At 45.2% G+C, this 13,455-nt stretch overlaps 1 protein-coding gene across 4 annotated transcripts in view; it reads right to left on the bottom strand.

The window, feature by feature from the left end:
* The window catches only part of GSS (glutathione synthetase), a 31,082-nt gene extending 18,156 nt beyond the window's left edge, over positions 1 to 12,926 (bottom strand). The window contains exons 1-2 of one of the 4 annotated variants that reach the window (XM_036751947.1): positions 12,864 to 12,926; positions 7,284 to 7,417 (exon numbers count right to left, since the gene is read on the bottom strand). In XM_036751947.1, the coding sequence (XP_036607842.1) occupies positions 7,284 to 7,412 (129 nt within the window). In that variant the 5' untranslated portion in view covers positions 7,413 to 7,417; positions 12,864 to 12,926. Of the gene's footprint in view, positions 1 to 7,283; positions 7,421 to 9,750; positions 9,771 to 12,611; positions 12,695 to 12,863 lie in introns of those variants that run through there. The other 3 variants (XM_036751949.1, XM_036751948.1, XM_036751946.1) reach the window with 3 other exon arrangements.
* Between the last annotated feature and the right edge of the window lie 529 nt (positions 12,927 to 13,455).

The following is a 13,455-nucleotide window of genomic DNA, read 5'->3' on the forward strand; positions in this document are numbered from 1 at the left end:
TGGGCCCCTGCTTTTCAGACTTCACTTCGTTGGCTCAGTCTCTTCCCCTGGCTTCTCAACTTCGGGCTTGTACCAGGGCCATGTTCCTGCTCTCTGGACTTGGCCCTTTATACACCATCCCCCTCCCTCTCCCTTTCCCCTAACTTTCACTGAGTATCCCCTAGAAAAAGGAGCCCTGATCACTAAGGCCATGTTCAAGGCTTAGGAACACCTAAACAGGACTCAAATAGTAGGGAACATGAGAACAGATCACCCCAACCTCACGTATCTATTGGAAGCCATGAGCTAAGTCAACAGCAAATATTTGGTCTCTACCTGCATATGATTATAAGCCATAAGCCATACATAGCCATAAGAACCAGAGGGCTGAGGTACTCTCACACAAAACTGAATACTGGAAGCCATCATCATCTCCCCCCACATCCCCAGTACCCAACTAGGAGTTAGCAGAATCTCCTTCATCGGGGTTCACCAGCAAACCATACATAAGCCATGCTTACTGCCCTGTATGCTGGCTTGAAGCTGCCCAATGAAGAGGTTTCCATTTCATTCAGAGCCTCTGGTTATCTCGGACTTCTGGTGGCCTTGAGTCTGTCAGCCACGACATGAGCACATGCAAAGCCTGTGCCCCAGCAAAGGATCCATCTAGTCAGGAAAACAGAAGGCCTCTGAGAGCTCCTATCCATCCCTGGGCAACTGCAGGCCACATTATCTCTCAACTTCTTAATTCACCTTCTCCCATCTGACATCTATGATGTAATTTTCTTCCTAGAAGACATTTTCATTAGCAGACCCCGTTTTTTCTCTTGCTCTGGTCCTCCCAGAGCCACCAAGTCAGCCCACCCATTTTTCAAGAATGATCTGCCTCCTTTTCAGATGAAGAAATTAAAGCTATCTATAGTCATATGAAAAAACACCCTAAATCACTATTGATTAGAGAAATGCAAATTCAAAACAACTCTGAGGTACCACAACACAACTATCAGATTGGCTAACACGACAAAACAGAAAAATGATAAATGTTGGAAAAGATGTGGGAAAATTGGGGCACTTATGCATTGTTGGTGGAGTTGTGAACTGATCCAACCATTCCGGATTTCCAACAATTTGGAACTATGCCCAAAGGGCTATAAAACTGAGCATACCCTCTGACCCAGCAATAACACTTTTCCAGGTCTGTATCCCAAAGAGATCATAAAAATGAGAAAAGAACCTATATGTACAAAAATATTTATAGCAGCTCTTTTTGTGGTGGCCAAGAACTGGAAATTGAGGGGATGCCCATCAATTGGGGAATGGCTGAACAAGTTGTGGTATATGAATGTAATGAAATACTACTGTCCCAATAAGAAATGATGAGCAGGCAGACTTCAGAAAAACCTGGAAGACTTACATGAACTGATGCTGAGTGAAGTGAGCAAAACCAGGAGAACACTGTACACGGGAACAGCAACATTTTTTGAGGATTGATTTGATAGACTTAGCTCTTCTCAGCAATGTAAGGACCTAAGACAACTCCAAAAGACTTGTGATGGAAAATGCTGTCCACATCCACAGAAAGAACTTTGGAGTCTGAATGCAAATCGAAGCATGCTATTTGCTTGCTCTCTCTTTTTTTTGTTTCTTCTTTCTTGTGATTTCTCCCATTGGTTCTAATTCTTCTTTACAACATGACTAATATGAAAATAGGTTTAATATGAATGTATATGTAAAGCCTACATCAGATTGCATGCCATCTTGGTGGGGGGAGGAAATGGAGGGAGAGAAAATTTAGAACTCAATCTTACAGAAGTAAATGTTGAACTTAAAAATAAATTTTAAAAAAGAATGACCTGGAGTTGGCAGGGGGCGGAGCCAAGATGGCGGCTGAAAAGCAGGGACTAGCGTGAGCTCCCCACCAAGTCCCTCCAAAAACCTATAAAAAATGGCTCTGAACCAATTCTAGAACTGCAGAATCCACAAAAGAGCAGAGGGAAGCAGGGCTCCAGCCCAGGACAGCCTGGATGGTCTCTGGGTGAGGTCTACCCCGCACGGAGCTGGGAGCGGAGGGGAGCGGAGCGGACCAACCAGACCAGGAGCCGGGCAGACCGTGCCGTAGTGCCCTGAATCAGTGAGCTGCAGCAGTTACCAGACTTCTCAACCCACTAACGCCAAAGACAACAGAGAAGGTTAGTGGGAAAAGCTGCGGGAGTGGAAGGAGTTCCTGGTTCGGCTACCGCCCCAGGGGCAGCAGAGGTTGGGCAGCTACAGAAGTACAGCTGCAGTTGCTTCCAGCCCCAGGCCCACCTAGTGGGAGGAATTAAGTGGCAGATCAGAGCAGGAGTGCAGAGCCTGCTGAAGATCTAAGTCCAGCCCGGGTTCGGGGTTCTTGGGGAAGGAGGAATGCTGGGGTGGCAGAGCTGGTGCATCCCCCCATGCGTGGAACATAGAACTCTTTAGTCTACAGGCAGTCATACCCTGCTGAAAAACTCAAGGGTCAAGTTAGTTGGTTGGGAATATGGCCAGGCAGCGAAAATGCACCCACATTCAGTCTCAGACTTTGGAATCTTACTTTGGTGACAAAGAAGACCAAAATATACAGCCAGAAGAAGTCAACAAAGTCAAAGAGCCTACAACAAAAGCCTCCAAGAAAAACATGAACTGGTCTCAGGCCATGGAAGAGCTGAAAAAGGATTTGGAAAAGCAAGTTAGAGAAGTAGAGGAAAAATTGGGAAGAGAAATGAGAAGACGCAAGAAAACCATGAAAAACAAGTCAATGAGTTGCTAAAGGAGACCTAAAAAAAATACTGAAAAATACACTGAAGAAAACAACATCTTAAAAAATAGACTAACTCAAACGGCAAAAGAGCTCCAAAAAGCCAATGAGGAGAAGAATGCCTTGAAAGGCAGAATTAGCCAAATGGAAAAGGAGGTCCAAAAGACCACTGAAGAAAATACTACCTTAAAAATTAGATTGGAGCAAGTGGAAGCTAGTGACTTTATGAGAAATCAGGATATTATAAAACAGAACCAAAGAAATGAAAAAATGGAAGACAATGTAAAATATCTCATTGGAAAAAACACTGACCTGGAGAATAGATCCAGGAGAGATAATTTAAAAATTATTGGACTACCTGAAAGCCATGATCAAAAAAAGAGCCTAGATATCATCTTTCAAAAAATCATCAAGGAGAACTGCCCTGATATTCTAGAGCCACAGGGCAAAATAGAAATGGAAAGAATCCACAGATCGCCTCCTCAAATAGATCCCAAAAAGAAATCTCCTAGGAATATTGTTGCCAAATTCCAGAGCTCCCAGGTCAAGGAGAAAATACTGCAAGCAGCCAGAAAGAAACAATTTGAGTATTGTGGAAACACAACCAGAATAATCCAAGATTAGCAGCTTCTACATTAAGAGATCAAAGGGCTTGGAATACGATATTCCGGAGGTCAGTGGAGCTAGGATTACAACCAACCCAGTAAAACTGAGTATCATGCTCCAAGGCAAAATATGGATTTTCAATAAAATAGAGGACTTTGAAGCTTTCTCAGTGAAAAGAACAGAGCTGAATAGAAAATTTGACTTTCAAACACAAGAGTCAAGAGAAGCATGAAAAGGTAATCAAGAAAAAGAACAAGAAAAAGAAATTGCAAGGGACTTACTAAAGTTGAGCTGTTTTGTTTACATTCCTACATGGAAAGATGATGTGTATGATTCATGAGACCTCAGTATTAGGGTAGCTGAAGGGAATATTCATATATATATATATATATATGTATATGTGAGTGCGTATGTATGTATATATGTATGTGTGTATATATATATATAGAGAGAGAGAGCAGGCACAGGGTGAGTTGAAGATGAAGGGAAGATATCTAAAAGAAATAAAATAAAATTGAGGGATGAGAAAGGAATATATTGAGAGAGGGAGAAAGGGAGAGATAGAATGGGGTAAATTATCTCGCATAAAAGTGGCAAGAAAAAGCAGTTCTGTAGGAAGGGAAGAGAAGTCAGGTGAGGGTGAATGAGTGAACCTTGCTTTCATCAGATTTGACCTGAGGAAGGAATACCATACATACTCAATTGGGTAACTTACCCCACAGGAAAAAAGGAGGAAGAAGAAGATAAAAAAAGGAGCGATGATAGAAGGGAGGGCAGATGGGGGTGGAGGTAAGCAAAAACAAACGCTTTCGAAAGGGGACAGTGTCAAGGGAGAAAATTCAATAAAGGGGGATAGGTTAGGAAGGAGCAAAATATAGTTAGTCTTTCACAACATGAGTATTGTGGAAGGGTTATACATAATGATACGCATGTGGCCTATGTTGAATTGCTTGACTTCTTAGGGAGGGTGGGTGGTAATGGAAGAGGGGAGAGAATTTGGAACTCAAAGTTTTAAAAACAGATGTTCAAAAACAACAAAAAAAAAGTTTTTGCATGCCACTAGAAAATAAGATACACAGGCAATGGGGTGTAGAAATTTATCTTGCCCTACAAGAAAGAAAGGGAAAAGGGGATGGGAGGGGAGTGGGGTGACAGAAGGGACGGCTGACTGGGGAACAGGGCAACCAGAATATACACCATCTTGGAGAGGGGGGGGAGGGTAGAAATGGGGAGAAAATTTGTAATTCAAACTCTTGTGAAAATCAATGCTGAAAACTAAATATATTAAAAAAATAAAAAATAAAAAAAAAGAATGACCTGCCTCCACAGCCGCCCAAGCTCCTCAGCTTGGACCACCACTCCCAGATCATCTCCCACCTCTGAAACTCCCTGTTCTCTATCCTGCAAATACAAGGAGAGCTGGCTTCCACTTATCTCCCTCAAGCTGGTAGAAAGACTGACCGCACCAATCAACCTTTCAAGCAGGATATGATGCTACAGATCAACCAGGTCACCTTGCTGTCTGGATTTTGTTATAACCCTAACCAAAGGGTTATCTGCACAGATGATTCCTTTCTCCATGATAACAATAGCTTTCACCTCTTGTACTTCCCAGATTCTACCCCTTCCCCACATGGAAGTACTTGCCATGAACATTTCCTGAAGGAACTAGAGATGACCCAAGTCAATCTAAAAGCTCTCTCCAATGGGCCTATAAATATTATTCTGTTTCTCCAGGGAGTCTCTCCAGATAAGATACCAGCCATGGCTCTTTACTTATAACCTCTGAAATACCTGCTCCCCCCGCAAAAAAACCCCAAACAATAGAGGACCTCTAGGAGGGATCCCTTCCTATACCATAAGTGATAAATCAAATGACCTCTTGCCTTCAACGACCTACTTCCATGTCCAATCCAACCCTGTTTTCTGTCATTATGTGCCCTGGCAGGTCTGGCTTGACTCAACTCTCCAACCTATAGCTGCCAAGATGCCCCTCCAGTATTAAAGGAATTAGGATAAGATCTGGGCCATTAGGTCTCCTGCTGCTGCCATGATTTAATTCAATGAATACTTGTGAAGCACCTACCGTTTATAAGGTAACATGTTACCAGTCTGCCACAGTGGCCTGGAAAGGCTGTTATCTGAAGGACTATACATAAGAACTAGTTTTTGTGCTTCTAGGCTTCCAAAGGCTTTCAATGGCTACTACCCAACCACATGCTGATTGCCAGCTTCCTAGGAAGTATGTTACCCTCAGGGGAGGGGGAATAAGGATTTGTATACTGCCCATTGTGTGCCAGGGGCTTTTTTCTTTTTTTTTTTTTTTTACAAATATTATCTCATTCGATCCCAACTAACCCTATGAGGCAGGTACTAGTATTATTCCCATTTTAGAGCTGAGGAAACTGAGGCAGAGGTTAAGTGACTTCCCTAGGATCACACTAAGTTTCTGAGGCTGAGTTTGAATCTGGGTCTTCCTGATTCCAGGCCCAGCACTTTCTTATCCACTGTACCATTAGCTGTCCTAAAAGGGAAGATAGTATTCTACACAGCTCCCCATTGGCTCTTTGTTCAAAGAGCCCAGTCGGTGGGTAATTCACCTCTGCCATTTGTTGCTTGAACTTCCTGTTGTTTTTTTTCTGATTCTATAGGCTCTGATTCCACTCATATCCAGTTGGTTCCATTGACCCTGTGCTCCATCTGCTTCCCAAGATTGCCAATTCACAGCTTATATCATAATTTTGCTGCTGTCCATCATTCTGCTTAGGTCCTGCCCTGCCTTTCACTCCATTCCAGGTAGATATCCGCAACAGTGCTTGTGGTGGTTTACTGATAGCTCCCTTGTTTTCTTGGTGTCCATGGGAATAAGCTCTTCTCAGCCAGGCCACTGCTGCTCCCTGCTGGCTCTGGCAAGTCCTGTGGAGCCAAAGAGTCTTATACAGCCAATTAACCTTCTGTGTGCTAATTCCCAATTTCAGGCCACGATGCTGAGCCTGCCTCAAAGCCCTCTTATACTCCAGGAGGAGGGGCAGGGAGGCTCCTTGATCTCACTGTTAGAGCCTCAGAAGAGAAACATAAACACAGAACAGCAAGCTGGAACTCAGGATGGGTAAGAGAATCACTGTTCAGGTTAGGTTCTCAAGCCAATCTAGAAAAGCCGTTTTTAATCCACTGTTAGTTGAACTATACTATTAAGATCATGTCTATGCAAAAATATAGTCCTAGTTCCAAACAAGTTTACAATTATCTTCTGAAAAAGTACATTCACAGCTTGAGGCTATCTATCGGATGCGGCTTTAGTGCATAATTCACAAAGCTGAAGGAGTCGAGCGTTATGTACATTAGTTGTTATTTGAGGACAAAGAATTTGGCATTAGTTTTCAAACAATATTAAGCTGAAGTATTTTATGAGGGAAACGCTTTTAAGTGTTACAGGTTTACAGGGTGGCTTAGGAATTTAGCTCTGGAATAAGCACTGATTTACGAGAATTCCACAGTCCTTTCCCATCTTTAAAATTCTACCTGGAACTCACTGTTCCCAAACGTGTCCTGTCAGGCCCCAACAACATCCAACAGTCTCATGACCTACAACTCCTGCACTTCCACACAGAGGTGCTACTGCTGACAAGACTATCTCTCTGCGCAAATGGATATGCTGGCATGCACAAGCATACACACATATCCCCTGTCCCTTTGTCAGTTAACTCTCCACAGGAACACGTACAGGACCTTGGTGGCCTTTCTCAACAGATCGATGTCTGCTGACTGACTGGAGGAATGAAATCAGAGGAAGGCAAAACCCTTGTCCTATCATGGCTTGTAGCTCAGAGAAGCTTCAGTGGCTGCCCCATCAGCAAAGCAGCCAACATTCTCACTCCAGGCCACCACCCTCCTCCCCCAGACCAGACTTGGTGCAGCTTACATCAGAGGAGCCAGGGTCCTGCTTGGTTCTCATCAGCACTCCCTCCATCAAGGCCTTGTCCACGGCCTGCCGGGCCAGCTCTTCCAGCTGCTCTTCATTCTGCAGAATGCTTTCCCAGCTGGCCGCCATCACCCCTGCTAGGACATGCAAGAGACAAAGTTACAGAGGCTACTTACTAAGCTACACCAAATAACCCTATAGAAGGGCTTTTATATTAACTCATCTGGATTGGGAGTGGGTGAGAGTTCTTGATTTTACTACCTATGTGACATGAGACAAACCGTCTTCCCTCTATCTGCTTCAACTACACGATGAGCAAGCAGGTTGAGCCAGACGAGCTATAAGGTCCACTTCAGCTTTAAAGCCACGATCCTCAGAGTTGTTTAACCTTTCTAAATTTGGATTCCTGCTTCGAATGGGCGGATGGTGGAGTACTGACTGACTTTGGGAAATTGAGAGACTAAGGTCTCAGGTCTGTTATTTTCCTGGCTCATTCGCTCACTGGACACATCTAGTCTGTTATCAGATCTTGTCACTTTTACCTCCACAACATCTCTCAAATACATGGGGCAGCTAGGTGGCATACTGGATAGAATGCCAGCCCTGGAGTCGGGAGGACCTGAATTCCAATCCAGACTCAGACACTTACCTATATGACCCTGGGCAAGCCACTTAACCCCGTTTGTCTCAGTTTCCTCATCTGTAAAATGATCTGAAGGAAATGGCAAACCATTCCAGTATCTTTGCCAAGAAAACGCCAAATGAGGTCATGGAGAGCTGGACTCATCAACGTGCATGTGTACACACACGCACACGCACGCACGCGACACGCACACACACTTTTTCTCTTCACTTAGCCACAACTTTAGTTCAGAAATTCATTACCTCTTACCTGGATTGTTATAACAGTCTCCTATTGGGTCTCCCTGCCCTGTCTTTCCCTATTTTAATCCATCTTCCACTTAGCTGCTAAAGTGATTTTCCTGAAGCTCAGGTCTGACCATGCTACAGCACACATACAACACATACCTCCACCCAATCCAGTGGCTCCCTGTTACCTCTAGACTCAAATATAAAATCCTCTTTTGGGAATTTAAAGCCCTTACCACTTGATCCCTTCCTGCCTTTCCAGTCTTCTGATATTAGACTATCTTCCATCAACTCTGATCCAACTGCATTGTCCTACTTGTTGTACCTCACACGACATCCCATCTCTGAGCATTTGCCCTAGCTGTGCCCCATGCCTGGTATGCCCTCCCTCCTCACCTCTGCCTCCTGATTTGCCTGGTTTCAAGACTCAGCTCAAAGTTGTTCCCTTTCCATTTGTCCTCCAACCCTCCAATCCCTCCCATATGGGATTAATCTTCCATTTATACTATATTTATCTTTTAGGCACCCAATTATTTGCATGTTGCCTCCCCTAGTAGATTGTGAGCATCTTGAGAGCAGAGAACCATGTTTTTGCTTCTCTTTATATCCCCAGTACTTAGTACAATGCCTGATACAAGACATTTTAAAATGCTTGTTGACTGACTGACTGTGTGGCCTTGGGCATACTACTTAACCTCTATGGGCCAGTTTTCTTAATTTCATCTGTAAAGTTATTATTTGTAATAATAAGCTTACATTTATCTATACTTCATGGTTATGTTATCATACATGATCTTATTTGAATTGGACAAAATTATCTCTCAGATCCTACCCAATTTCTACGATTCTCAGTATTTATATAGGAGTAAGCCACTTAAAGCACCCATATACAATGGAAAAATAGAACAGAATCTTAGCACCCTACTTTTTCAAAATATCATTGACCTCTGGTTATTTTGTTGATTAGTTGTGTCTGGCTCTTAGTAACTCCTTACAGGGTTTTCCTGACAAAAATACTGTGGTTTGCCATTTCCTTCTCCAGCTCATCTTACAGATGAGGAAACTGAGGTAAATAGGGTTGAGTAACTTGTCCAGGGTCATACAGACAGTAAATGTCTGAGGCCAGATTTGAACTCAGGTCCTCCTGACTGCAGGGCTGGTGCCCTATTTACTGAACCACCTAGTTACCTATGATCCCTGGTACAGCACATAGGATTTACAGTTGGAAAGGACAATCTAGCCCAAACCTCTCATTTTTCTGATGCAGAACCTCAGACCCAGATAGATTTTGTGACTTTCCCAAGGCCATGCATGTATTAAAATAACAAAGCCAGGATTCAAAACCAGGTCCTCAGACTTAAAATCCAGCATTTCTTCTGTGATATTACAGTGACTTTTCATACTTTCACAAACATTACCTAATTTGATTGCGAGGTATTATTATCCCCATTCTACAGAGGAGGACACCTGAGATGAGACATGAAGCAATTTGCCCAACATGATAGAGCATATTGGTGGCAGAGTCAAGAGAAGAACCCAGATCTCTTGACTCAGGTGCTCAATTGCTCCACGATCCTACCTGCTTATTCCCACCCACCTGAGGTCCGTCCGTCCATCCAGCAGAATGAAGGTCAGAAGAGAAGGGAGGTCTGGCTTCCTAGCTGTCTTGCTGTTAGAAAGAAAGGCTCTAACTACCCTAACTGGGGCACTGCTCAGGCAGCCAGTGCATTGTTAACTCATTAGAGTAACCAGGAGGCAGGCTTTCCTCAATCCTGCCCCGAGGCAGATGGACGGGCACCATGCCCAGGCCCGCTTCATAGCAAAGTCAGACATGTTCTGGGCCGTACCGCTCTGGTAACAGTTCTGTATTAGCTAACAGTTCTTAGACCAGGGTTGTGCAGACAGAATCTGTTAGTATATTTGTGCCTCCTTGGGTTTTCAAGTAGATAGGAGCTGGGGCCTCAAACTGTACCAAATATGCCTTCATTCAGGGAAATATGCAAATGATCTGATTTAGTAGTTTTAGAAAAACATAATTTCACTGGAATTAAACAGTGTAGTCTGGAATTAAACAGTTCAGGGACTATCCAGATGATCCAGGTGGATGGTTTTAGAAAAATGAAGAACTTCAAAGACATAGATGTGTGAGGACTGGATCTATTATTTCATTAGCATAGTGAACTCCAAAGTGAAGAAATTCCTTTTACTAGTGGGGGGGGGGTGGAGGAGGGAGGGAGGAAGTAGAAGAGATAGAGAAAGACAATAGAGGGAGAAAAGATAGAAGAGGAAGAGAGGAGAAAGAGAAAAGGAAGAGAAAGGAAAAAGAAAAGATAAAGAACGAAAATAGGAAGAGGAGAAAGAAGAAAGAAATGAGAGTAAAAATAAAGAGAAAGGAGAGATGAGAAAGAGAAGAATAAAAAAGAAAAGAGAGAGTATTAATGAGGTGGGAGTTTTTAAGTACTTTGGTAAGAAAAATTACTGTGGTATACTAGAAATTCAGGTTTAGCGAATGAGCGTGCATGTTTCTGGCTCCCTTAAGGTTTGGGTTCTCAATTAATAATAAACCACAAGGTCCACAAAGCATTGCCTATCCACCCCACCCTACCCCCTCAAAAAATCTGTAAGGTTAATATTACAAGTTATCACTTGAATTTTACAGAGGTGAAGTAATCTGAAAATAGTCACAAAAGCTATTACGTGTCACTGTTCATTCAACAAGCTTTTATTCAAAAATGCCAAGTGTCAGGTGAGAGGTGGCTCAGTACAGGCTCCTTCCTGGAAGTCAGGAATATCTGGGTTCGATTTCTGTCCTTCACAGCCTAGCACTAACCTACCTTTCCAGTCTCATACATCACTCTCCTTCACACCCTCTTCAATCCAGCCAAACTGAATTTCTGTCTGTTCCTCAAAAGACATGCCATCTTCTCATCACCAAGCCTTGCCTGGAATGCAATTCCTCACTCCCATGCTCCAGAATCCCTAGTTTTCTTCAAAGATCTGCTCAAATGCCTTCTCCTACATGAGGTCTTTATGGGAATTACTTTACATTTATTCTGTCACATACAGACGTTATTTCATATTGAACGTAAGCTCCTTGAGGGAAGGGACTTTTTTGGTCTTTGTGAGGGGGAGGAGGGAGAGAGACTCTGGAGTAGTAGATACAGAACTGGTCTCACATACTGGCTTTCAGGGCCTCAGACAAATCTAATATTTTAAGTTACAGATGAGTTGTAGTGTTGCCATCAGGGATGGAGCTTCAACTCTGGGAACTCCCTGTAGAGATGAAATCATAGTTCCATACCCTCCACTCTCCCCACCTACTAAAAAAGAAAAAGTGCCAGGTACTCTGGATACCAAAGACAAAAATGGAACAAATATAATAATTCCAGGAAGGGGGAAGGGAAACTACCAACCGAACATACCTCATGTCCAGACAATGATCTGCATTTAGATGAATAGATCTGACCTTAGGCTTCCTGACTCTAGTACCATGAATAATAGCATCACATTTCTATAGGGTTTTAAGGCTTAAAGTATTTTTTCCCTCTCACAACACCATTGTGCAGGAATAAAAGGATTATCCTTCAAATTTCTAATAGCACCTTACCAGGGCCTCTCTCTGCCTTTATCCTACAACAACTTCTCTTACGTTTATTTTGCTTACACATCTCCTCTTCTGTCCGTACCCCCTCCTCTACCTCCAACCCTCCTATCCTCAAGGACAAGAACAACGTGGTACTACTCATCCCCAGAAAAGAGCACAGAGGAGAGATGCAAGTGCCCCCTTTGTTCATGAAACAGGATGCAGAGCCGAAAGGAGCCTCCAACAAGATTACCTAGCCCAACCTGTCGCTCTGTTTTACAGAGTAGAAAACTAGGGTCCACAGTAGGAAAGAAGTGATTTGCCCATGGTCACATAGAAAAGACAGCATTTGAACTCAGATCCCGATTCCAAACCCTGAGCTCTTCCCTGGGAGTCTAAGAGCACTTAGGTCCCCACTGTGGGAAGAAGCTGCCGGACACCCCAGTGGATGGGAATGGGGAGGACAGAAGGATAGTGGGAAGAGAGATGGAGAGGAAGCAATGTGGAACAGTGGAAGGGGGGGAGAAGTGGAAAGGTGGGAAGGAGGAGGGAAAAGAGGGAGGGAAAAGAGGGAGAGAAAAAAGGGAGAGGGGAAAGGAAGGAGAGGGAAACAAGGGGAAAGGAGGGAGACAGGAGGAAAGAAAGGGGAGAAGGGAGCTGTAAAGGGGGGGAGGGGAAAGGATGGAGAAATGAAGGGAGAGGAGAAAAGAGGGAAGGGGGCAAGGAGGGGGAGGGAAAGAAGGGTGGTGTAAAGAAGGGGAGAGAAGGCGGAGGGGGGCGTAAGGATGGGGGGAGGGAAGGAAGAAGGCGGGGGCGGCCCGTGAAAGGGGCGTGGATCTCGTCCGGCTCAGGGCCCCACAGCCGCCTCGGGGGACCTTTGGTCGGAGGCTCCAGCCCCGTCCTTCCTTTCGGCCCAGGAGCTTCTTCCTTCACCCACGCGAGCGCGGATCTGGGCCGCGAGCCGGCTCCGCCAAGGCGGGCGCACCCGCGGACCTATCGCCGTCCTCTCCCCCGCCCCCTCCTCCCCGGGTCCAGACGAGCAGGCTACGGCCCCTCCCCGCTCTCTGGAAGAAGTCTCCTGGAGCATGTCCCTCGCAGGCCACCGTCCCGGGCATCCCCTCACTTACCCGAGCGCTCGCACAGCCCAGGCTGCAGCAACTGGGCTTCAAGCGCCGCTCCAGGGTGGGAGGCCCCCTAGCCCCGGAAGGGAGGGGAGAAACGGAGGAGGGGGCGGGGCACAAGGGAGGCGGGGCCAGAAAGCGTACGTCTGCGCATTGGGTGCAGCCAGGGAGACGGAAGAACAGAGCGGGGGTAAAGGTTGCTTGTAGGAAGGGTGGTGATCCGAGGCCGGGAAGAGACGTGCACTGGAGGTGGAGAGGCAGGGAGGGGAGGGCAGGCGGGCTCGCGGACCGCTGGAGAGCTGGGTCCTCCGGACGTGCACGCGCACCAGCTTTCTCCAGGCTTGGCTCCTCCGCTGCTCTGGCTCCCCATGGTGACGTCATGGAATTCCCCAGATGGAATTTGACCCGGAGGCGTGATGAGGTGCTCCTAGGGCAAGGGTTCAAATCCCACCCCAGTCTTTTACTAGCAGTATGACCTTGAACAAGTCGCTTCACCTCTCCTTGCATCAGTTTTCTTCCTCTGTAAAATGATAGGGGAGGTCTTTTCCAACGGGAGCAGGGGACCTGGGCACCAGCTCATAACGGCTGGGCGTAAAGA

The sequence above is a fragment of the Trichosurus vulpecula genome, chromosome 3 (genome assembly GCF_011100635.1).
Source record: "Trichosurus vulpecula isolate mTriVul1 chromosome 3, mTriVul1.pri, whole genome shotgun sequence".
Lineage (NCBI taxonomy): Eukaryota > Metazoa > Chordata > Mammalia > Diprotodontia > Phalangeridae > Trichosurus > Trichosurus vulpecula.